General features: G+C 45.2%; 1 protein-coding gene across 1 annotated transcript in view; it reads right to left on the bottom strand.

The window, feature by feature from the left end:
- cdh13 (cadherin 13, H-cadherin (heart)) overlaps positions 1-26,373 on the bottom strand; it is a 164,800-nt gene that overhangs the window by 25,876 nt on the left and 112,551 nt on the right. Inside the window, exons 7-8 of the mRNA XM_072466783.1 lie at positions 7,904-8,137; positions 2,057-2,272 (exon numbers count right to left, since the gene is read on the bottom strand). Coding sequence (XP_072322884.1) covers positions 2,057-2,272; positions 7,904-8,137 — 450 coding nt within the window. The remainder of the gene's footprint in view (positions 1-2,056; positions 2,273-7,903; positions 8,138-26,373) is intronic.

Here is a 26,373-nt window from a genome sequence, read left to right on the forward strand (position 1 = left end):
TTAGTCGTAATCTTGCTCTTGGGGAAAGTGATGCCAATATCCTGAAGGAAACAATCTCACCTTGCTTGTGTCGAAGGATGCCTCCTTCAGAATCGTCATACTCCTGAATGGAGCATAACTGTGTAACTCCAGGATGGTGTGACTCCTGGTGGGGGGAAGATGTTGGTGGTCAAATGTGGACAGGAACTGAGGTGGGCGGACACGCAATGCCTGATGTTGACCACAAATTATTTTATTTTAGAAATGTCTATCATGTTTCCTTGTGGGGATTTGAGAGTCATTGGTATCATGTGGTTGTCAGCAATATTACAAGCTCAATACAGTATTGCAGACTAACCAGCATACAAATACATTATTGTGTCAGCGACCTCCCATTGCAGAACTCTCAAGGGAGATGCAGGCACGGATTTTCGCAATATTAACGGATATAAAATGTTGTTTCTTATTAACTATAATTGCTTCCAAGCAGAAAATATATCTCATTTTGCAACTGAACATCTGAACATTGCATATTAAGCAAATCATGAAACCCTGCAAATTTGGACTCGATAGAATGTTGAATTCAACAAAGCCTCTGTGTATTGACGATGTTTTTTCTTTGAAACTCAAAAACAGAAAACTAGAGAAAGACTCCCATAAAGATCAAGATAAGAGGAAAGGTTATTCCTTAAAAATTTAAGCAAGCATAGTTCTCTCTGATTTCCAATGGAATTAGACATGTAGGCATAGTGGGCATATAATACAGCCTGAACCGAGGGCCGCCGATTGGAATATAAGCAGATGAACATTTAATTTTGTCCATCTTATATTTCACTGGTCAATTTTTAAACAGAGGCTTTCGCTTGTGTAAAATAAATATGTTGCCGCCTCCACCAGAGAGAGGACCAAAAAGGTAAATTCTATATCGCCAGCAGTAATTTGAAATCTAATATGCTCTGTCTTTGTGGAGATTTGATTGGCAAATTAAAAATTCATAGATATATACGCCTTGTTGTATGCTTTAAACTTACATATGCCTGATTCATTCAATTCCACAATTCCACATCATTGAATCATAGAATTTACAGTGCAGAAGGAGGCCATTTGGCCCATTGAGTCTGCACCGGCCCTTGGAAAGAGCACACTACTTAAGCCCACACCTCCACCCTATCCCTGTAGCCTCACCTAACCTTTTTTGGATACCAAGGGCATTTTAGCATGGACAATCCACCTAACCTGCACATCGATGGACTGTGGGAGGAAACCGGAGCACCCGGAGGAAACCCACACAGACACGGGTAGAACGTTCAGACTCTGCAGAGACAGTGATCCAAGCTGGGAATTGAACCTGGGACCCTGGAGCTGTGAAGCAACAGTGCTAACCACTGTGCTACAGTGCCACCCACACATACTAAAATGAGGAACAAGGGACAGCACAGTGGCACTGTGGTTAGCACTGCTGCCTCACAGCGCCGGGGACCCGGGTTCAATTCCTGCCTTCAGTGACTATCAGTGCAGCTTTTGCACATTCGTTCCGTGTCTGCGTGGGTTACCTCCGGCTGTTCCGGTTCCAGCCCACAGTCCAAAGATGTACGCGTTAGGTGGATTAACCATGCCCCTTAGTGTCCAGGGATCTACAGGTTAGGTTATGGGGTTACAGGGGTTGGTTGAGGTGGGTGGGGAAGTGGACATGGGTAGAATGCCCTTTCGAAGGGTCAGTGCAAACTTGATGGGTCGAATGGCTCCTTCTGCACTGTGGGGATTCTATGATAATAAACAGGAGGAGACAAATCAGCTTCTTTGAGCCTGTTTAACCATTCAGTGTATTGGCGGCTGGACTGTATCCTAACTCCAACCTCCCGCCTTGAACAAAATTCTATTGAACTCAGGTTTCAACTTGGTAATTGAGCTGCAGGGAACGCCTCCAAAATTTTTAGCCTGTCATTACATTATAAATGATTAAAGTATAGCACTGACTGATAACAAATCCAAGCTGCAACCTCAGTAAATGCAATCAAAATGAAATGGTTTAATTTAATAGAAATCACCATGAAAACAAAACTAGAGGAAAACTCACAGAACAATGTGATGATAGAGGCCAGGAGGAGCGTGATGCTGATGTGGAGAGAGTTGGCTGTACTGCAGTCCATTTTGTTCTTCTTGCAGGAGCAGATTTGCACTAGAACATCTGTACTGTTGGTCAGTGGGGGCTTTCCTCCATCTGTCACCACAATTGGCAAAATGTAGTTTGCTCTTTTCAGCGTATGCAGGAGTCTGAGTTGAGCATGGGTGCCTAAAAGAACAAAAGAAAAAGTGAACTTTGTTCCCAATATATAACTGTAATTTCCTTTGACCATCAAGGTGAGACCTATTAATGTCAGTGCATGGAGCACTTTATAGCTGGGAGATGTTTTTTTCCAATTAAGAAGCAATTTAACATGGCCAATCTACTACCCTGCACATCTTTGGGTTGTGGGGGTGAGACCCACGCAGACACGTGGAGAATGTGCAAACTCCACACGGACAGTGACCCAGAGCTTGGATTGAACCAGCGTCCTCAGCGCCGTGAGACAGCAGTGCTAACCACTGTGCCACCCTGTTGCCCACAGCTGGCGATCCTTAACAGGTGACAGAGGCAATTGTGCATTTTGAATGAAATGAAAAAATGAAATGAAAATGAAATGAAATGAAATGTAAATCGCTTATTGTCACAAGTAGGCTTCAAATGAAGTTACTGTGAAAAGCCCCTAGTCGCCACATTCCGGCGCCTGTTCGGGGAGGCTGGTACGGGAATTGAACCCGCGCTGCTGGCCTGCCTTGGTCTGCTTTAAAAGCCAGCTATTTAGCCCTGTGCTAAACCAGCCCCATTTAGCCCTATTGTCACTCCATCACTCAACCAGCAGCATTCCCTGGCACTCCCGATTTACACCCAACAGCCAGAAACTTCACTGAATCCGCACACTTAACTAGCAGCACTCCCAGACACTGTGGGTTCGCCAGCTGGTTTGTGATGTAGAATAAGGCCAACAGTGTGGGTTCAATTCCTATGCTGGCTGAAGTTATTCATGAACCTTACCCCTTGCCTGAGGTGTGGTGACCCTCAGGTTAAACCACCACCAGTCAGCTCTCCCCCTCAAAGGGGAGAACAGCCTATGGTCATCTGGGACTATGGCGACTTGACGTTACCTTACATTTACTAACCCAATGGCCAGAAACTTCACTGCACCCACACACTTACCCAGCGGCACTCCCTGGCACTCCTGACTTACACCTAATACCCGGAAACTCCATCGCACCCACACACTTACCCAACAGCACTCCCTGACACTCCCGGCTTATACCCAAAACCCAGAAACTTCACTGTACCCACACACTTCACCAGCAGCACTCCCTGGCACCCCCGACTTACAGCCAGAAACTTCACTGTACCCACACAATTACCCAGCAGCACTCCCTGGCACTCCCGGCTTATATCCAAAACCCAGAAACTTCACTGTACCCACACACTTCACCAGCAGCATTCCCTGGCACCCCCGACTTACAGCCAGAAACTTCACTGTACCCACACAATTACCCAGCAGCACTCCCTGGCACTCCCGGCTTATATCCAAAACCCAGAAACTTCACTGTACCACACACTTAACCAGCAGCACTCCCTGGCTCTCCTGACTTATACCTAATACACGGTAACTCCACCGCACCCACACATTTACCCAGCAGCACTCCCTGACACTCCCGACGTACACTCATCACCCAGAAACTTCAGTGCACTGAGCAATCCTGCAACCCTTATGCCCACTTCTTTCTGCTTCCAAACATCTCCGGCTATTCGGCTTTGGGAGAAATATCACCCAAACACATCACTACACAATCACTGAAACTTGTCCCTCTCTCCTGCAGGATAAATTAACACACAGTAGAAGGGGCAGTACAGAAACATTTGGGGACAAGATGGTCCATATGGAAGCGATGGCTCTCAGCATCAAGGGGCCAGCTGAGGCAGAGGCCATGTCAACCGGTATCACTGAGAACATTGGGCGAGAAGAGAATTTGGGCAATATACTTATCCTGGAACTCCTCAAAGCTTGATACTGGGTGTTAAAAGTGAAAGATTCTCAAGGTTTGAGATATTACATGACGACTTCAGATGAGTCTTTACTTTTGAAGATGATGCTAAACTATCAATCATAGATTATACCATTGACAACAAAAAAGAAAACAGTAAAATAGACAAAGGTATCATTTAAGGTAGAATAAGAATTCTCAAAATAGATGAGGCTGCTAATAGAACATAGAACATTACAGCGCAGTACAGGCCCTTCGGCCCTCGATGTTGCACCGACCTGTGAAACCACTCTAAAGCCCATCTACACTATTCCCTTATCGTCCATATGTCTATCCAATGACCATTTGAATGCCCTTAGAGATGGCGAGTCCACTACTGTTGCAGGCAGGGCATTCCACACACTTACTACTCTCGGAGTAAAGAACCTACCTCTGACATCTGTCCTATATCTATCTCCCCTCAATTTAAAGCTATGTCCCCTCGTGCTAGACATCACCATCCGAGGAAGAAGGCTCTCACTGTCCACCCTATTCAATCCTCTGATCATCTTGTATGTCTCAATTAAGTCACCTCTTAACCTTCTCTCAACGAAAACAGCCTCAAGTCCCTCAGCCTTCCCTCATAAGATCTTCCCTCCATACCAGACAACATTCTGGTAAATCTCCTCTGCACCCTTTCCAATGCTTCCACATCCTTCCTAAAATGCGGCGACCAGAATTGCACGCAATACTCCAAATGCGGCCGCACCAGAGTTTTGTACAGCTGCAACATGACCTCATGGCTCCGAAACTCAATCCCTCTACCAATAAAAGCTAACACACTGTACGCCTTCTTAACAACCCTCTCAACCTGGGTGGCAACTTTCAGGGATCTATGTACATGGACACCGAGATCTCTCTGCTCATCCACACTGCCAAGAATCTTACCATTAGCCCAGTACTCTGTCTTCCTGTTATTCCTTCCAAAATGAATCATCTCACACTTTTCTGCATTAAACTCCATTTGCCGCCTCTCAGTCCAGCGCTGCAGCTTATCTATGTCCCTCTGTAACTTGTAACATCCAGTGTCATCTGCAAATTTACTCACCCATCCTTCTACGCCCTCCTCCAGGTCATTTATAAAAATGATAAACAGCAGTGGCCCCAAAACAGATCCTTCTGGTACACCACTAGTAACTGGACTCCAGTCTGAACATTTCCCATCAACCACCACCCTTCGTCTTCTTCCAGCTAGCCAATTTCTGATCCAAACTGCTAACTCACCCTGAATCCCATGATTCGTGACAGGCCCTACTCTTACCCTAGTCATTCTTTTATTCCTGACATATCTATAGAAAGCTTTAGGGTTATCCTTGATCCTACCTGCCAAAGACTTCTCATGTCCCCTCCTGGCTCTTCTTAGCTCTCTCTTTAGGTCCTTCCTAGCTAACTTGTAACTCTCGAGCGCCCTAACTGAACCTTCATGTCTCATCTTTACATAAGCCTCCTTCTTCCTCTTGACAAGTGTTTCGACTGCTTTAGTAAACCATGGTTCCCTTGCTCGACCACTTCCTCCCTGCCTGACAGGTACATACTTATCAAGGACACGCAGTAGCTGTTCCTTGAACAAGCTCCACATTTCCATTGTGCCCATCCCCTGCAGTTTTCCTCTCCATCCGATGCATCCTAAGTCTTGCCTCATCGCATCATAATTGCCTTTCCCCCCGATATAACTCTTGCCCTGCGGTATATACCTATCCCTTTCCATCACTAAAGTAAACGTAATCGAATTGTGGTCACTATCACCAAAGTGCTCACCTACCTCCAAATCTAACACCTGTCCTGGTTCAATCCCCAGTACCAAATCCAAAATGGCCTCGCCTCGTTGGCCTATCTACATACTGTGTCAGGAAACCCTCCTGCACACATTGGACAAAAATGGACCCACCTAAAGTACTCGAACTATAGCGTTTCCAATCAATATTTGGAAAGTTAAAGTCCCCCATAACAACTACCCTGTTGCTTTCGCTCCAATCCAGAAGCATCTTTGCAATCATAGAATTTTTTTTTTTTTTTTTTAACAGAGCAGAAGGAGGCCATTCGGCCCATCGAGTCTGCACCGGCTCGTGGAAAGAGCACCCTACCCAAGGTCAACACCTCCACCCTATCCCCACAACCCAGCAACCCCACCCAACACTAAGGGCAATTTTGGACACTAAGGGCAATTTATCATGGCTAATCCACCTAACCTTTCCTCTACATCTCTGGAACTTTTCGGAGGCCTATAGAAAACCCCTAACAGGATGACCTCTCCTTTCCTGTTTCTAACCTCAGCCCATACTACCTCAGTAGACGAGTCCTCATCAAACGTCATTTCTGCCATCGTAATACTGTCCTTGACTAACAATGCCACCCCTCCCCCTCTTTTACCACCTTCCCTGAGCTTACTGAAATATCTAAACCCCGGCACCTGCAACATAATATCAAGGGTCCTTAAAATAAACTCTTTGCCTACATTTTAAACAGCTTGTTAGGGACAGGTACCATTTCTTTGGATTGGAAGGATGCTCATATTGTTTGATTTTTTTTGGAGATAGTGAAAAGATCGCCTTTTGGTCGGGGGCAACATAGATTTGCAAGGCAGGTTGGCTGGTCAGAAAAGAAACATTCCTTCTCTTCCAGGTCCACAGACAGTGTAATAGAGGATCCAGCCATCTTGTCTCCTTTTATCTATCATGTTTCCTGGGCCTCGAAACCCAGCCAACATAAGACAAAAATAGAAAACCTGTTAAAATGTAGGAGCAGTCTTCTTAAAAGCTTTCAGCGACTGCCCTGACTCCTGGGAGCAGAATTCTTGCCCATCCTCCCTCTGTAAAAGCCACCAATGGACACAGGTTAGGCTCGAGGCCTATGTTTTTAAATTCCCCACCTGACCTGGACCCATCTGCAGCCTTAATACCACAAATTTATCCTTAGAATTCCACAACTGGATGCTTTACTGAATTTGTCAAAAAATATCAAGGGAGCAGTGAACTGGCACAGTGCCCATGACAAATGGCCCAGGTAATAGTACACTTCATGCTGTCTATACTGGGCAGAATAAATTGCTCTCTATTCCCCATTACCATGTGACATCCCTTGAAAAAATACTGCCTCAAACACAGTTAGGGAAAATCTCTTCTGCCTAAGGAGGAAAAACAAGTGTCCATTGTCATCACTATAATGGTGATGGATGTTTTATGAAGTAACATGTGTAGCTTAACAGCAATTTCTCTATTTCTATGCTAGGTTAGCTCATCTGTAAGTGCCAAGAAGTATTGTTGCTAATTTTCCTCTTCCTACATCTAATGGCGCACAAGGCAGGCTTTCATGTTTTCCCACAATGAGGCCACGGTCTATTGCTTGGCCTACAAAATACAGGTCAGCAGTGCTTGGTCAAGTCGATAAGAGAGTGGTTGGGGTCATGAGGCTATTGATTTCTTCCATCTTTGTGGTGAGCTGCCTGGCCTCTGGCAGTACATGAAACTCTCTACAAAATAGGAAAGTGTGTCAAGCACTGCAAGCAGCAATCTCAATCCTTTTCCTCGGTACTGCACATTGACAGAGGATTGGAACATCGCGCTGTTGTAATATGCCTTTCAGGAATAAAAACACTGGAAGGAAAGCGTTGTCTTAGTTTCACATTTGCTTTGAGCATAGCACACACACACAGCACTGCTGTGTGTGCCATGCGCCATGTGCAAATAACGGTGCCCACAACCTATATACACAATCGCTTATGAGTGATTAGTGCCTTTATATCATTACCAAAAACACAACACACACCATACTGAGAGATTCCTCGACCACCTGTTCAGAAATCAAAACAAAAGTCCCTTACTGTTCACTTGGGTGACCTTCCAGGTTTTTTCAATTCCAGGCTGCTTTCCCAACTGAAATTTGAATGGATCTGCATTAGGGTGGAGATCTTTGTCTGTTGCCCCCAAGATAGCGACATTGAGATCTTTCGAATCCTCACAAAACTTTGCTGTAGTTGGAAAAACTGAGGGCGGGTTGTCATTCACGTCCAGCATAGTGATGATCAAGGTACCGGTGCCAGTGGCAACAGGAACACCTGAGGGAAAGAGCACAAGGATTTTCAAGTTATACTGCAATAGAAAAGGTGTTTGCATGTTTATGAATAGGATTCTCTGATTAAAGAATCATTGAAATTTGTAGCATATCATCGGGTGCCGTTATTCAGTTTATGTGGTCTTTTTTGCTTTAAGTTGCTGTTGGGTCCAGTCAGTCCCTTTACATTCTCTTTCCTTTCTCAGGGTTTAGAATCGTAGAATTTACAGTGCAGAAGGTGGCCATTCGGCCCATCGGGTCTGCACCAGCCCTTGGAAAGAGCACCCGACCCAAGTACACACTTCCACCCTATCCCTGTAACCCAGTAACCCCACGTAACCTTTTTGGACACAAAGGACAATTTAAGCATGGCCAATCCAACTAACCTGCATGTCTTTGGACTGTGGGAGGAAACCGAAGCACCCGGTGTGATGTGTTGGGTGTTCTGGATCACAAACAGATCACCAACACTTGAAGTGGTGCAACTCTATTTTATTACAAGGTTAACTATTTAAACATACTTGAACTGTGGGTAAATACGATACCAGCTTTAACTAAAGACCTTTGCCTAGTCCTAGCCAGTTGATGCACTCAGCACACGGAGAATGTCTGTGTTGCAGGCTGCGAGCTCTGTGCTCCTTGCTGGTTGCTACTCCCAAGAGCGGGAACTCTGATGTCCCCTGTCTTTATAGTGCGTGTGCTCTCGCTGGTGATTGGCTGCGGTGTTTGTATGTTGATTGGTTCCACTCTGTGTCTGCACCATGATATACTGGTGTATATTATGACATCCCCCCTTTTATATAAAAAAAATGTGCCTGCGTGACAATAAATAGTCCGTGGTGAATGTTCCTGATGATGTGTGCGCGAATTATTTACAGGACTATGTACATAAGCTATTTACATGGGAAGGTGCCTGGTGCAGAAAAACAGTGTGTCACACCAACAACGAGATGAACATTATATACAAACCACTTGAACGATTAAACAGAAGAATAGAACCAGAGAGTCCATTAGTGCAAAGTTCACAAATTAAGTCTCTGAGGTGGGCGACGAATTCTGGTTGACCGCCTCAAGGATGGGTCAGGAGCCACCAGCTGAGGAGCGGGCTGGACTGCGTCAGAGTGAGGAGGATGCAGAATATCTGGAATCTCTGCATAGTCCAGGTCAGGGACAGCAGGAGGGCGTGGCACTGGCAGAGGATCACATAGCGAGTGCAGAACGAGACGAAGGGCACGCTGATTGCGGCGGCGAATGGAACCATCCGGTAGACGAACCAGGAACGAGCGGAGAGCCACCTGCCGAAGAACCACAGCGGTTGCAGACCAGCCACCATCCAGAAGATAGATGCAGACGTTGTCATCTGGAGCCAGAGCAGAGAGATCAGCTGCCCGAGCGTCATGAGCCGTCTTGTGTTGTGCACAAGACAATTGCATTCGTTGAAGGACCGGAACGTGGTTGAGGCCTGGGACGTGAATGGACAGCACCGTCGTTCTCAGGGTGTGACCCATGAGCAGCTGGGCTGGTGACAGGCCCGTGGTCAGTGGGGCCGAACGATAGGCCAGCAGGGCGAGGTAGAAGTCGGATCCCACGTCGGCAGCCTTGCAGAGGAGCCGTTTGACTATGCGGATATCCTTCTCTGCTTTGCCATCAGATTGGGGGTACAAGGGACTGGATGTCACATGCACAAAGTTGTACCTTCTGGCAAAGTTGGACCATTCCTGGCTTGCGAAGCAGGGCCATTGTCCGACATCACAGTGAGTGGGATGCCATGACGAGCAAAGGTGTCCTTACAGGCACGGATGACCGCAGACAATGTGATGTCATGCAAGCGTACCACCTCAGGGTAGGTGGAAAAATAGTCTACAATCAGAACACAGTCCCTGCCGAGCGCGTGGAACAGGTCAATGCCGACCTTGGACCAAGGGGACGTGACCAACTCATGGGGCTGTATGGTCTCACGTGGTTGGGCCGGCTGGAAACTCTGACAGGTGGGGCAGTTGAGCACTGTGTTGACGATGTCCTCATTGATGCCGGGCCAGTACACTGCCTCTCGGGCCCGTCGGCGGCACTTTTCCACGCCAAGGTGGCCCTTGTGTAGCTGTTCCAAGACGAGCTGGCGCATGCTGTGCGGGATGACGATGCGGTCCAGCTTCAGGAGGACACCATCGACTACCGCCAGATCGTCTCTCACATTGTAGAACTGCGGGCATTGGCCCTTGAGCCACCCGTCCGTCAGGTGGCGCATGACACGCTGTAGCAGGGGGTCAGCTGCAGTCTCGCGGCGAATTTGGACGAGGCGTTCATCCATGGCTGGCAGATTGGAGGCCACGAAGGCCACATGGGCGTCAACCTGGCAGACGAATCCCGCTGGGTCACACGGGGTGTTGACTGCCCTGGACAGAGCGTCGGCTATGATCAGGTCTTTTCCTGGGGTATATACGAGCTGAAAGTCGTATCGTCGGAGTTTGAGCAGAATGCGCTGGCGGCGAGGTATCATGTCGTTCAGGTCTTTTTGTATTATATTGACCAGCGGGCGATGGTCGGTCTCGCTGGTGAATTGGGGAAGGCCGTACAAATAATCATGAAACTTGACGACACCGGTCAACAGGCCCAGGCGCTCCTTTTCTATCTGCGCGTAGCGCTGTTCCGTAGGGGTCATGGCGCGTTATGCATATGCAACGGGGGCCCATGATGAGGCCTCATCGCGTTGCAGGAGCACTGCCCCAATGCCAGATTGGCTGGCATCTGTCGAAATTTTTGTGTCCCGAACATTTTAAAGGAGCACTACATAAAGAATTTTTTAAACAAAATGTTCAATATCCACTTACTTAGAAATATTTATCTTTTACAGAAGAGTCTATTATTTTAAAAATAAAAGATAAACATACAGTGGGCGAGATTTTCCAGTTCCCCAGCCACGTGTTTCTCGGCCGCGCACCGTTGACTAGCGGTGGGATTCTATCTTCCCGCCGCTTGTCAATGGGATTTCCCATTGGAACCACCCCACGAGGCCGCAAAATCCGTTGGCAGAGGGTTGCGCTGTCAACGGGAAAATTGAATCCCGCCGAGCGGAGAATTCCGGCCAGTGTTATCCAAATCCGATCAGCACCAGGCAGGAACATTCACTTTTCAATTTTCAGAAAGGAAATAATCTTGAAATATTTTGAACAGTTCCCTGGACACAGATACTGGTTTTGGCAAGATTACTTATTTCTCACTCGATTGCCCCTTTTCACCACATAATAATATTAGATAGATTAACTTCTCTATTTTGGAAAGTAATTTCTGCGTGCCCTGAAGGTGCTGGATTCAACCTTGAAGGTACAGCAAAGTACGAACATTTTGGGATTAGGTTTTATAAAAGAAAAATGTCAATCATCCCAGTATGTTCGGTTTATCATGTCCAGAGAGACTGCAGTGACAGCGGTCTGTGTGGCAAGGTTATTCAGGGTCAGTTTAATGCACTAAGTGGTAATAAGCTTCAATGTCAGGCCACTAAGGTAAAGCTCTGAGTTAGGATACCAAGAGTTCTGTTGAAAATTGACCTCAATGCGTCCTTAACAGCACAGACATGATATTAATAGACCCTTAATTTAGTTCAAATTAAGAATATATTTCTCAGGTAATTTCCAATATTTGGAGTAGTCAGTTAATACAACTTGAATAAAATATTTTGTACAATTCTGATTTCATTGTCCTATTTCCATATATGTGCAGACTGATACAGTATACCTCCAGAATGCCAATTCCATCATCACGCTTACAAAGTAATTGTAATATCATCAGATATTCAGAATAAAACAGTTGCAGCAAATAGAACTATGCACATAAGAAAATGCACATAAGAATCAGTAAAATGCATGTTTGTTCTCAGCTTTTCCTTCAGTCTTCCATCTGCTTCAGAATGACTACTAATTTCAAAATAGTGCAAGTTACCTTGCATTCCTGTCCTTTGGGTTTAAATTGCTCTACCATAAGAACATTGAACTGTGTTTTTAACTCAATGGTCCTTCTGCTAAAGCTCTCCACATTTTCCTTTATAGACAAACAAAAACACGTGGAATATTTGAAAGTACTGAGCCTTAAATAGAAGTTTCTGTATGAATACCCTCTGAAATCATACACATTCTAAAGTTCACTCTGTATAATTTGCCATCTTTGATTTCACACATTTAAGGGCATTAATTTAATCTAAAATTTGCATTATAATTACATTTATGGAAAGGCAAGAAAGCATAGCAAAGCTATCAGCAGCAATAGATATTAAATAAGGCAGGATATGAGAAGTTGATAGGTTAATGTACGATTACTCTATTCATTCTCGCATACAGTTCATGGAATAATAGTGCAGCCTAGATTCTGGACACATAACACAGAAAGTACAGTAATTAGATTTTATTGTGTAAGGAAATATTTGCATTGGAGTTCATCAGATTATTTGAGATTGACATGAAATATAATTTTTTAAAACTATCTGCACATCCATTTACATTTACTGTAATTGAGAATAAGGTTAATATACAAGATCACAGTCTCACATAACTTCCTTGGTCATCTAAGATTACATTACTCTCCAATCATCTCAGTGCAATAATTTATTGATCAAATCACTATGCAAATAGACTGTTACTATTCTACATCAAGTCTTGAGCATATTAATTTGATTTGGTCAGATCTAACATTGCTGCTGGACAGTATTAACATGCCAAAAGTAATAAGAGAATCAGCAATATTTAACGTCACACTGTGATGCACGAGCAAATTAATGCTCCGCACATTCAGCTGAAATTTCCTTCTCTGAAATTTAACCCATTTAAAGTAACTAATAGCACAGTGGTTAGCACTGTTGCTTCACGGCTCCAGGGTCCCGGGTTCGATTCCCGGCTTGGGTCACTTTGTCTGCATGGGTTTCCTCCGGGTGCTCCGGTTTCCTCCCACTGTCCAAAGATGTGCAGGGTAGGTGGATTGGCCATGATGAATTGTCATTTGTGTCCAAAACGGTTAGGTGGGTTAGAAATTATCCTTCTCTGAAATTTAACCCATTTAAAGTAACTAATAGCACAGTGTAGGTGAGTTTACTGGGTTACGGAGATAGGGTGAGGTGTGGGCTTAGTGTCCTGTCCAAGGGCTGGTGCAGTCTCGATGGGGTGAACGGCCTCCTTCTGCACTGTAAATTCTATGATTCTATCATGTTGAAATTCCACTATGTAGTAATGAGCACATGAACACGTTTATGTGGAAATACTCATCCTGAACTGTGATGCAACAGTGGAATGACAAATCAGGGAATATTTAGAACATAATTCAGAACCTAGCTTCTCTGACTCCAAAAAATGATTTCCAGTGCTGCAGTTTGACACAGTCATGACTCCTCTCTTTACATTAGCCATCACAGCCAGAGCAGCTATATCAATATTTGTTCTGTTACTATGATATTGATGTGCTATATTTATTCTTGTCAGCAACCAGCTACCAGCTTGCAATGTGATTGAGGACAGTTTGGATCATTGCACTGTTAAACTGGCTCAAACTTTGGGCACGATTCTCCAGAAAAATTTCTAAGTGTGGTAGCGAGCAGGAATTTTCGCGAGCTTCCCGGCTCTCAGCCCAGCAAGGCTGGCAACGCAATTCAACGTTAATTGGTCCACTTAACGAGGCCCCACGGGCTTCTCGTTGCAAATGAAGGCTCGCCAGCTGATTCGCCGGGACCACGCTCGCCAGCCCCCGCTAACAAGATCGCACAGCGCTTAAGTTGCCAGTGCTCAGCCAACCCCAGTTAGCTCATAATAATGGTGGCGAGGAGACCACCCCCAACATTCGGGCACGCTGACCTGGGGAGGCTGCAAAACGTCGTGGAGGCCAGGAGGGGTGTCCTGTTCCCCCGAGGGTCCAGGAGAGGCCGCCAGTGCTGCCTGAAATGAGGTGGCAGCAGCTGTGAGCTTGGGGAGTGTGACCAGGAGGACTGGCCTCCAGTGCCATAAGATGGTCAATGACCTACACCGGGCAACACGAGTGAGTAGACATCAACATCCCCCCACTCCCTCCAAGGGATTATCCATTCTCCAACTCCCCATGCAAATCGGTCACCCAAGCAGAGGTTTGCGGACGCCGCTGAGGTGAGGAACCATCGGACCCCAACCGGAGGACCTGTCATCCCTGTTGAAGTCAGATTTAGAAAGGAGGTTTTTAGACAAAAGGTACCCATTGGCTTAGATGCCTGTATAAGAGGCAGTTTGTAGGAATATATAGTGTATAAACAATGCTTGTGATTTTATAACCTAAGAATTACTAATATCCGAAAGGACACAAAATGGCTGTTAGCTGAGCTAGCAATACTGAAAGACACAAAATGGCTTTTAGATGAACTAGCCACATTCCTGAACAATTATTAGCTGGGTTAAGTTACAAACTGGTATAAACAACATCATTTAATTACAGACAGCAGAGTTGGTCAGGGGACAAGAATGATTGAAACAGACGTGGAAGAACTTTACCAGCCACTGATAACAGCTCCACAGGACAGAGAGCATTATGTATCTTCACCAGCTCAAGGTCTCCAGGTGCAGGGAGGAGACATAACTTTAACAGTTAGTATGAGTGACTTCTTCATGAAGTTAGGGGCTGGTAAGATACCAACCCACTTTACGTAATGTCAAATTTAATTGGCTATATATCTAATGTATGTAATCTATAATCAGTATTATTGGACAAGGTCTGGCCGAAATGGGCTGTGTAGTAAAATGTCCCAAGGCACTTGAGTGTCATCAAAAAGAGTTTGGTACTGAACTACATTAAGGGTGATATTAGGCTAAGGTCAACTAAAGTTTGGTCAAAGAGGTAGGGTTTAAGGTGAAAGATCCAGAGCAACAAAGAGGTTTAGGAAAGAGCCTAAGCATGTTGAATTTTGGGAGGGCTGTTGGAGGGTACTGAGAGACAAGACCATGGAGGGATTTTAAAACAAAGATAAGAGTGTTAAGACGGGAGAGAGGGTGGTGTGTCAGGGAGATGGTGGCATATCGCTGGACTGATAATTCAGAGACCCAGGTTAATGATCCGGGGGCATGGGTTCAAATCCCACCATGGTAGTTGGTGGATTTTATATACAATTAATAAAATCTGGAATTGTACAATATTGTATAATATTTCCAGCAATGACGATCATGAAGCTTTCAGTGATTGTTGTAAAATAAATGTCTGATTTACTCGTGTCCTTTTGGGAAGGACAAATCTGCCATCCTTACATGGTCTGGCCTACATGCGATTCTAGACCAATAAATAATGGCCTGGCCAGTGACACCCACATCCCATGAAAGAATGAAGAAAAAGAAGATTGAGATGGGCTGGATTTTCCCTTTTGAGGCAGTGATTGAGACTCTAACAGCCCACAATGGATGGAGCCGACAACGACTGGACTGCTGCGTGTGGGTTCGCGCCCCGCGACTACCCCCCCCCCCTTTCGTCCATCGATCCAATTAGGAATGGGGTAGGACGTTGCACACTTCCATTTCTGCCTGCCCAATGTGGGTTTGAATTTCAGTTAGAATGCTTTCTGTTAATTCTATATGTTATACCGAACATGAATTGGATGTGCTAACTTCTGAGTCAATTTCTCCAGTGTACATTTCTGTTGAACAAGGTTATGAACCCTCAGAGTAGACTCAATTACTTGTTATTCATGTGAAAGGAATCACAGTTAAGCCCTGACTGCTAAATAAACAGCATCCAACTGTGGAATTATAGCAACTAAGTTCCACCTTAATCGCAACTACTATCATCCTGGTGATCATAGATTCATAAAACCCTTACAGTGCAGAACGAGGACATTCTGCCCATCAGGTCAGCACCACCCTCTGAAGGAGCACCCTACCTAGGGTCAGGTCCCCACCCTATCCCTGTAACCCAGTAACAGGACACTAAGGGGCAATTTAGCATGGCCAATCCACCTAACCTGTACATTTTTGGATTGTGGGAGGAAACCGGAGCAACCGGAGGAAACCCAGACAGACACGGGGAGAACGTGCAGACTCAGCACAGACAGTCACCCGAGGCCGGAATTGAACCGGTGTCCCTGGCGCTGTGAGGCAGCAATGCTAGCCACTGCGCTGCCCTTCATTCTTCTTTGGAGCACACTGTCTCATGGTCTCATGCTGCAGAAATGGAGACATTCTTTCAATGTCCTGCCCAGCAGCAGCCATTAATATATCTGAAAAATTCACTGGGGTATATTACCCAAACTAATAACAAAGCTGGAATCCCGTAGTGCATTTGATGAACTGCTGAATTAGATTATGACAGGGTGCAGACATGATAAATAGACATCTGTTTTTTTTGTTGCAACACCTACACAGGCATCTCTCGTAAAGGATGGCTGATCCCAGCTTGCTTCCCATCTTCATCAGCAACCTAGCAGATGTCATTAAAAGTGACATTTATTTTGCTAATGCCACAATCTCTTACATTTTTAACGTCCCAGTTCAAAAGGCATCTCAGAGACAGAATTAAAGAAGACGTTTGAAAGTTTGTGCGCTACTTTTGGTGCCCACAAATCTAGATCAGCCCTCGACACATTCTTGTATAAGTACATCAAGCTGTCTTAAGTCCAGAATCTAACAGATCCTCAAATATTCTTTTATCTGAACTATGCTATCAATGTCGGTTGGTAAAAATGTGACACTGAAGTCGGAATTTGCAAAATAGTTTGGCCTTTTCACAGTTGCCAACTTTGGTCGAGCGATGGAATGCTATAATCTTATTTAAGCAGAGTACAAATAAAAACTAACACGACTCCACGTCACAGCCCAAATTCAACAGGGGGTCAGCAATAATATGTGACAATTATGTGTTAGATGTTTACGATCCTCATACAAACTGGGTCTCAAATTAAACTGAGACAACATTTATGTTTGCAGTTACCCACTCATTAAATTAAAATGTGTGACATTATATAAGTGGCAAAACCTTTTCCTTCAAAACACTGTTTCTTTTAGATCTTAATAATTCTTTGAAACTAAGTTTTGGCACTACTGGCAATTTTCCTCCCACACAGGTGGTGGGGCTGTCTTAATTTTTTTTTGAATTGTTAGCAAATAATGTACATGATGTGGCTAATTATTTTTAATTGGATTACTGTGGTAATTAATTGACTGCGCAATGAAGGGAAAAGCTGCATGTGGAGTCAATCATTATAATGAGTACATAGCTGTGCTGCAAGTCTCGTTCGATGTTTAACTCATTCAAAATAGGACAGCACACTTAGCAAGAAGGCAGTAAGTTTCAAATTGGACCTAATGTTTCTAACTTGCTTCTGTTGTCACTCTGCATGATAATTAAACAATCTACTCAATCTTTAGTGCAGAAGATGGCCTTGTTATTTTGTAGCCTTGATGCTTCTTTTACCTGTATGTGCATATAACGGCACGGTGGCACAGTGGTTAGCACTGCTGCCTCACAGCTCCAGGTAGTACAACAGCGATGGAATACCACAAATAAACTGCATTGTAATACCCTCACAACACCCAAGGGGGCACCTCACTTGATTTCCACATGGGACGCATGGAATACGAGCTCCCTCGCCAGTAGACGGAGGCAATTCCGGCCTCTGGGACTGGCTGTGTGGATTTCTCCCCCAGTCTGCATGGGTTTCCTCCGGGTGCTCCGGTTTCCTTTCACAGTCCAAAGATGTGCAGGTGAGGTGGATTGGCCATGATAAATTGCCCCGTAGTCTACATAAAAGGTTAGGTGGGGTTACTGGATTACGGGGTTGGGTGGAGGTGTGGGCTTAAGTAGAGTGCTCTTCCAAGGGCCGGTACAGACTTGATGGGCCGAAAGGCCTCCTTCTGCACTATACATTCTATGATAACAGCGCAGTAGGCCCGAGAAGGTAAGTTAAACAGAATTTAATAACCCAACACAAAGTAGAGGCCACAATGTGTCTTACCATTCAAAGGTCCCAACTGGGACTACCGATCACGCCAGTCCCAGTCCTGACTGGCTTTTATTAGGTGGATTTACTCGCCCCAGCTGGGCAGGCCTCCGTCTACTAGTGAGGGAGCTCGTATTCCATGCGTCCCATCAAGTGAGGTGCCCCCTTGGGTCTTGTGAGGATATTATAATGCAGTTCATTTGTGGTATTCCATCGCTGTTGTACTACCTGTACCTAAACTAAAACAATACTTCAGACTTAACATTTTATGTGTTACTGCAATTAGTTAGAATATACCATAGGAACCCAGACAAGAATTTATAAAGATTCAGTCATCATTGGGCCCGATCCAACTAATTGGGAACAAAGACCCATAGCAAGCGTTTTTGGCCACGTGTTTTCCGGCGCTGGCAGCACCGAGACACACACCGCTGTACAACTCCTCTCACATTGGAAAAGTGGCCTCAGCGGGGAGCACGCGGCTAAGGGTGCACATAGCCCGTTGTGTATGCTGAGGATCCTGGCAGTGCTATGCAAGCTGGCAGTGCCACCTGGGCACCTTGGTACTGCCAGGCTGGCACTGTCAGGGTACGATCCCTTGGGAGACCCCCACGAGTGTTGTTCCGTCTGGTCCCAGTTTTTGGAGGCCAGTACCAAACAGCAGGTCTCAGGGGCGAAGGGGATAAATCCCAAAGCCTCAGGTACCTCAGGGATCTGCACATTAAAGTGAGACTAACTGTCTCGCTTTAAGATGCAGATTTGCCAAAATGTGATCCCGCCCACAATGGGCAGGATTTACATTGCAGGTCTTGCGAGATTGCGTTGGATCTTATGCGAGCTGGGTGTATCCTGGGAGTGGGGTCTCCTGGCATTTATTGGCCATGCTCGCCGTGGCGCGCTGCTTTTCAGGTGCAGAGTGACGTTTGGATAACACACAACATTTTTCAGTTGCTTATTAACCATGAAAAATTCTTGCAATATTATAACCAGATTTCTTATTGACTGAAACAAAGAGATGCTTGGGATGTGTGAACAACTCCATGTTTGCAAGTATTTATTCATTCAGTTAGAATCGTATAATCTCTACAGTGCAGAAGGACGATGTTCAGCCTATCGACTCTGCACCGACACTTGGAAAGAGTACCCTTCCTTAGTTACAGGCAGTTCTGGAACAAACTTACCAATTAAGTTATGATTAAAGCAGAGCATTGAGAAGCAATAAATAATGAAATCTTATTTCCTGTCCCTCAGCAATAAAAAAGACAAGTGAAGCAATGAAAATAAATGCAACCACATATTAGGGTGGTTTGATTGTGGCCTGATTTGCTTCCTGGCTACCTATGAACAAGTGAAATACATACTGATAGGATCCCAGAACCTATTGCACGAATGGAAACTGACAGGCCCATTGTATCTGTGTTAGTGCCAATTGTTTAATTGGAGTTACCTGCTTTAAATCTATTTTCTGCCCATTTCCCTCCATCGTTTCACATGCTTCACTCTGTATGGAATAGTTACTTCTAACTACCTTAACATTCTTCTAATGGTAATCCCTCATTCAATGCCCCCTTGTTTTCACACGCTTTCAAATCCTTCCATTATCTTGTCTCTCCCTGTCTCTGTGATCTCCTCCAGCCCCATTACCCTCTGAGATATCTGTGCTCCTCTAATTCTTGTGCATTCCCAGTTATAATTGTTTTACCAAGGTGGCTGTGATTTCAGTTGCTTAGGCCCCAATCTCTTGAATACCCTCCCTCCATTTTCCGACTTTCTATCTCGCCTTCATCCTTTAAGATACTATTTAAAACCTATCTCTTCGACCAAACTTTTGATCATCTGACCTAATATATGTTGTTCAGTGTCAAACGTTGTTTTATGAAGTTCCTGGGAAGTACCATTGTTTGCAGGCATACAAATTTGTAGACATACAAATTGGCCAGAAAAAACAGCAGGCCTGAATATTTAGAGCAGTTTAGAAATCAGCAAAGGGGGACAAAGGGCTTGAATAAGCAGGGGGAAATAGAGTACAAGAGGAGGTTTACAGGGAACATAAAAACTGACTGTAAAAACGTCTATTGGTATGTGAAGAGAAAAAGATTGGTGAAGACAGATGTAGGTCTCTTACAGTCAGAAACAGGGGAATTTATAATAGGGAACAAAAAAATAGCTGACCAACTAAATACATACTTTTTTTTATCTTCACAATAGAGAACACAAATAACATACCAGAAATGTTGGAGAACACAAGGTTTAGTGAGAGGGAGGAACTGAAGGAAATCGGTATTAGTAGGGATATGGTTTGGGGGAAATTGATGGGATTGAGGCCAATAAATTCCCATGGCCTGATAATCTGCATCCCAGAAGTGGCCCTAAAAATAGTGGATGCATTGGTGGTCATCTCCAAGAATTCGATAAGAGTGTGGAACAATTCCTACGGATTGGAGTGTAGCTAATGTAGCCACACTATTTAAACAGGGAGGTAGAGAGAAAACAGGGAATTAAATACCATCCAGCCTGATTGGTAGGTGGGAAAAGTCTAGAATCCATTATAAAAGATTTAACAGCAGAGCACTTGGAAAACAGTGGCAGGATCAGACAGAGTCGGTATGGACACTAAGGGGCAATTCAACATGGACAATTCACCTAACCTGCATATCTTTGAACATGTGTCAGTGGTATGGGAGTTCTCCTTGGAGCAGGGGCAGATACACACAGCATGTCGGAGCTGCTCAGAATATTCAATAACTTATTACCATTCTAAGTTCTTGGTTGTCACTCATCGGAACCCAGCACTTCTACATTGGCGTCAGGAGTTGGCAGAATGGCACAGGGACTTTGCCCCATCGACCCGCTCATGGTCGACGAAAACATTGAGGACAACTTGGAGAGGTTTGAAAAAGTGTGCCGTATTTACTGTGATGCCAGCCTATCAGGCAAAACCAATAACATTCAGGCATACACTTCACTGAACTCATCAGGTCAGGCCCTGAGCCTGTCGGGAAATTTGAAAATCTTTTGTTTTCCAAATAGAGCAGGAGAAAAAGACCCCGAGATATTGTTTAAAAAGTTTGAGAACATTTTTTTGCCAGTAAAGAACATCATACTCGATAGACACGGGTTTAATACTATCAATCAAAACTCTGATGAATCGATTCAGTCCTTCATCGCAACTCTAAAAATCCTAGCAAAAAATCTTTACCAATGAGCTCATCAGGGATGACATTGTGCGTGGGGTCCATAGTGATCTTGTCGACAAGCAGCTTCTTCATGAAAAGGATCCAACATTGCAATCAGCTATCAGCTGAATGAGCAGTCAGAAAAAAGCAGCAAGGAATTAAGGCAGGAAAATAAGGTTTTCACTGTATCGGGCATGTTCTACCTGAATTATGGCTGTCATCACTCACAGGTCAGAACTGCATGTTTGGGAAACGCTGCAACGAATGTGGAAAATGGAACCATTTTGCGAAATGCTGCAGTTCTAAATCATGACATTCTTCCTAACCCACCAGCCACATTGTAGTTGATCACTCCTCCAGGGTTTGGAACATGAACAAGGTAAACAAATTGGAGCTCAATCAGAGGAAGCAAACCAGAGCCTTCAACAACACGCTACTGTGAAAGCGTTGACACCATCACAGAGAAGGGTGAGATTTTCACCACCTTGAACATTGCCTTCAGCAACGCAAAACTAAAAGTAAAGATTGACACTGGAGCAAAGTGCAACCTACTGCCCAGGCAAATGCTGTGGAACTAGACCCATATGCAACACCAGATCCTAACACCAAGGTGGACCTCGTGGCTTATGGTGGACAAACCTCCTGAGATGTGGCTACTCTCCATTGCATCAAGGGCCCTCAGTGACACGGAAACTATGATCGAAATGCTCACAAATTCTGCCCTTGAAAATCTGGTCACATGGTCAAGATGCAGACGACACACAACCACGACAAATTGGTGGTGGGGCACACCCATGCCCCGCAGCCAAGCAGCTACGTGATAGCCTCAAATGATGCCCATTACATATGGAACCAGCATCACCTACCGCAGTTATCAGAACAAGCACCATCAACCACCACGGTACCCCAGGCATCCAGCCTACAATCTTGGCACTCAATATCAGTGGAAATGGAGGCTCCTCCAGAAGCCAACAGTAAGCGCTGAAGCCACTGTGTACACTGCAAGGATGCCTGCTGCCATTTACACTGAGGACACAAACTCATCTCCAGCCAACTGGAACAATCATAGGATCAGGGCATATGACTTAGCCGAATGCAAGTTTCTAGGACTATGTCATGGACCAATCTATAATGGGACTTTGTTTTTGTAAAAAAAGGGGAGTTGGAGGAGATGTGATGAGCTATGCATCAGCTGCAGTAGCCTAGTCCATGCATCAGAAAATGTATATGGTTACATGTTGTTAGCCTGTTCAATTTGTATGTTGTAAATAGTTAGTATCCAGTGACTATTCCCGCCCACTGTTACATCTCAGTACCACTGACTGTCCCAACTTAAACGTGAAAGATGTAGACAGGGTGGTCATGTGGATGCAGGGATGGTGCAGCTATATAAGTTGGTAGAGCAGGAGTTCTCCCCAGAGCGCGCGACATGTCAGAGCTACTCAGAGTATTCATTAAACTGTTATTGTTCTAAGTTCTTGGATACCAGACGTTGGAACCCAGCACTTCTACACAATGCATAACTGTAACTCTGCTTTACAGAGAAGATGAAACAAAACTGACCAATGCTGCCCATCAGCCAAGCGGCCGCGCAACAGCCCGGACATTCCTGGGCATGCCAGTCTTCCCCTCTAAATAACTGCATGCGCAAACAAATTCACGGGGTGGAGATCTTATATGCATCACTGGATGGAACATTTCAGCTGATGGTCTGAAAATCTCGCAAGTTATTTCTTGAAGGAGTATTCATTTAAGATCTGGAATAATGAAACTTGATTGCCTATCTGATTTTGGCTTGGCTATGTTGATAGCATGCTCACATCCATTCTCAAATTCCCAGTACTGACAAATGTTTCCATTGTCAGAAATTATTTCCTTTCTATGAGGCACTAAGTCAAAGTCCCCTACGGTCATTCCACCAGTTCTAAATGCTGTTAAAAACCTCAAGGGCATTTCCTGGGAGAAAGAGCAGGAAGTTCTATTGGCGACCTGGCCAATATTCCTTTCTAAAGCAATGTCTCAGAACTACTTGAAGTATCTTGTCTTGTGAAAAATGGTTGACACACTCACTTACGTTAATAAGTTCATGATCAACCCGCCACGACCCTGCCGATCCGGTGCGCAACGTGGCCGGCAGATGCCGGGAGAAGCCTGTTCCAGGATTTACCTGGCTCACCACTCCTCATAAGATCTAACGGGACCTCCTGAGATGTCTTCATCTGGATCGCGCCCGTTATGGGGGATGGGGGGGTGTGGGGGGAGATCAGTGTTTGGCAATTCTGCATAATATAGTGAGTAACTAGTCTCACTCTAATATGCACTGATCTGCCTGAGGCAGATGATGGACCGTAGGCGAGCACCATTCAGTACTTGTCCCCACAAATGGGGACCAGGTGGAATGGCACTTGGGAGGGGGGGTCTCCCAGGTGATCGGAAGCTCCCGGGTGATTGGCCACTGGGTAGGGTGCCCCCAGGCACTGCCGGTGCCTCCTAAGAACCTTGGCACTGCAACCCTGGCAGTATCATCCAGGTGTCAGCCTGGCACTACCAGGATGCCCAAGTGGTGCTGACAGGGGCACTACCAGGGTGTCAGGTTGGCATTTTGCCCAGGGATCGATACTGGGGGTGCCCTGCCCGTTTGAAGTGGGGTGCAGGGTGAGAGCCTGGGAACCTGAGGACCCTCGTATAGATGAGTTGGGGCATTGGGGGAGGTCACATCGGGAAGGGGGGTGGGGCGAAAGATCGGGTTCTATTTAAGAATGGCGCACCGATCTTCTCCTGCATCAAGACGCTCTTCAGTATAGGAAATGCGACTGAATGTGGCCTCGGGGGGGGGGGGAATTGACCTTCCGCCCACCCCAAAAAAGTGCCTTTAGATAGCAGGGTCATTCTCGCCGTTTGTAGCGCAGGGAACGAGCCCTTAATACCCGCCCAGAATGAACTCTATTTTTCTGGATTCGATCGCTCCCTAAATCTTCCACATAATTCATTAAATTGGGAAGATGAGACGGGAGGCTAGCCATTCAATTCAAGAATGACTAATCTGCACTTCAACTCTCCAAACTTTTTGAGATTTTTCTGAGTGTCGTGGAAGACACAGTTTAACACAAGTCTTATTTTTTAAACGGTCAGGATATTCTTCTTGTTGACGCAGGGTTTTTTGGGAAAAATCATAGCTGTCGTTCTATAAATAGCTGAGGACAAATAGAATTCAGTTTTCCTGGCCGTTTTGTTGTCCGATGTAAATAAAATAAATTGTTTGGAACATAGAACATAGAACATAGAAAATACAGCACAGAACAGGCCCTTCTACCCACGATGTTGTGCCGAACCTTTGTCCTAGATTAATCATAGATTATCATTAAATTTACAGTGCAGAAGGAGGCCATTTGGCTCTTTGAGTCTGCACCGGCTCTTGGAAAGAGCACCCTACCCAAACTCAACACCTCCACCCAACACCAAGGGCAATTTTGGACATTAAGGGCAATTTATCATTGGCCAATTCACCTAACCTGCACATCTTTGGACTGTGGGAGGAAACCGGAGCACCCGGAGGAAACCCACGCACACACGGGGAGGACGTGCAGACTCCGCACAGACAGTGACCCAAGCCGGAATCGAACCTGGGACCCTGGAGCTGTGAAGCAATTGTGCTATCCACAATGCTACTGTGCTGCCCTTAAGAACAACTAAATCTACACTATATCATTTTACCGTAATCCATGTACCTATCCAATAGCTGCTTGAAGGTCCCTAATGTTTCCAACTCAACTACTTCCACAGGCAGTGCATTCCATGCCCCCACTACTCTCTGGGTAAAGAACCTACCTCTGATATCCCTCCTATATCCTATATCTTCCACCTTTCACCTTAAATTTATGTCCCCTTGTAATGGTTTGTTCCACCCGGGGAAAAAGTCTCTGACTGTCTACTCCATCTATTCCTCTGATCATCTTATAAACCTCTATCAAGTCGCCCCTCATCCTTCTCCGTTCTAATGAGAAAAGGCCTAGCACCCTCAACCTTTCCTCGTAAGACCTACTCTCCATTCCAGGTAACATCCTGGTAAATCTTCTTTGCACCTTTTCCAAAGCTTCCACATCCTTCCTAAAATGAGGCAACCAGAACTGTACACAGTACTCCAAATGTGGCCTTACCAAAGTTTTGTACAGCTGCATCATCACCTCACGGCTCTTAAATTCAATCCCTCTGTTAATGAACGCGAGCACACCATAGGCCTTCTTCACAGCTCTATCCACTTGAGTGGCAACTTTCAAAGATGTATGAACATAGACCCCAAGATCTCTCTGCTCCTCCACATTGCCAAGAACTCTACCATTAACCCTGTATTCCGCATTCATATTTGTCCTTCCAAAATGGACAACCTCACACTTTTCAGGGTTAAACTCCATCTGCCACTTCTCAGCCCAGCTCTGCATCCTATCTATGTTTCTTTGCAGCTGACAACAGCCCTCCTTACTATCCACAACTCCACCAATCTTCGTATCATCTGCAAATTTACTGACCCACCCTTCAACTCCCTCATCCAAGTCATTAGTGAAAATCACAAACAGCAGGGGACCCAGAACTGATCCCTGCGGTACGCCACTGGTAACTGGGATTCTGGCTGAATATTTGCCATCCACCACCACTCTCTGACTTCTATCGGTTAGCCAGTTCGTTATCCAACTGGCCAAATTTCCCACTATCCCAGGCCTCTTTACTTTCTGCATAAGCCTACCATGGGGAACCTTATCAAATGCCTTACTAAAATCCATGTACACTACATCCACTGCTTTACCTTCATCCACATGCTTGGTCACCTCCTCAAAGAATTCAATAAGACTTGTAAGGCAAGACCTACCCCTCACAAATCCGTGCTGACTATCCCTAATCAAGCAGTGTCTTTCCAGATGCTCAGAAATCCTATCCTTCAGTACCCTTTCCATGACTTTGCCTACCACCGAAGTAAGACTAACTGGCCTGTAATTCCCAGGGTTATCCCTAGTCCCTTTTTTGAACAGGGGCACGACATTCGCCACTCTCCAATCCCCTGGTACCACCCCTGTTGACAGTGAGGATGAAAAGATCATTGCCAACGGCTCTGCAATTTCATCTCTTGCTTCCCATAGAATCCTTGGA

This window comes from Scyliorhinus torazame, chromosome 10 (assembly GCF_047496885.1).
Source record: "Scyliorhinus torazame isolate Kashiwa2021f chromosome 10, sScyTor2.1, whole genome shotgun sequence".
Taxonomy (NCBI): Eukaryota; Metazoa; Chordata; class Chondrichthyes; order Carcharhiniformes; family Scyliorhinidae; genus Scyliorhinus; species Scyliorhinus torazame.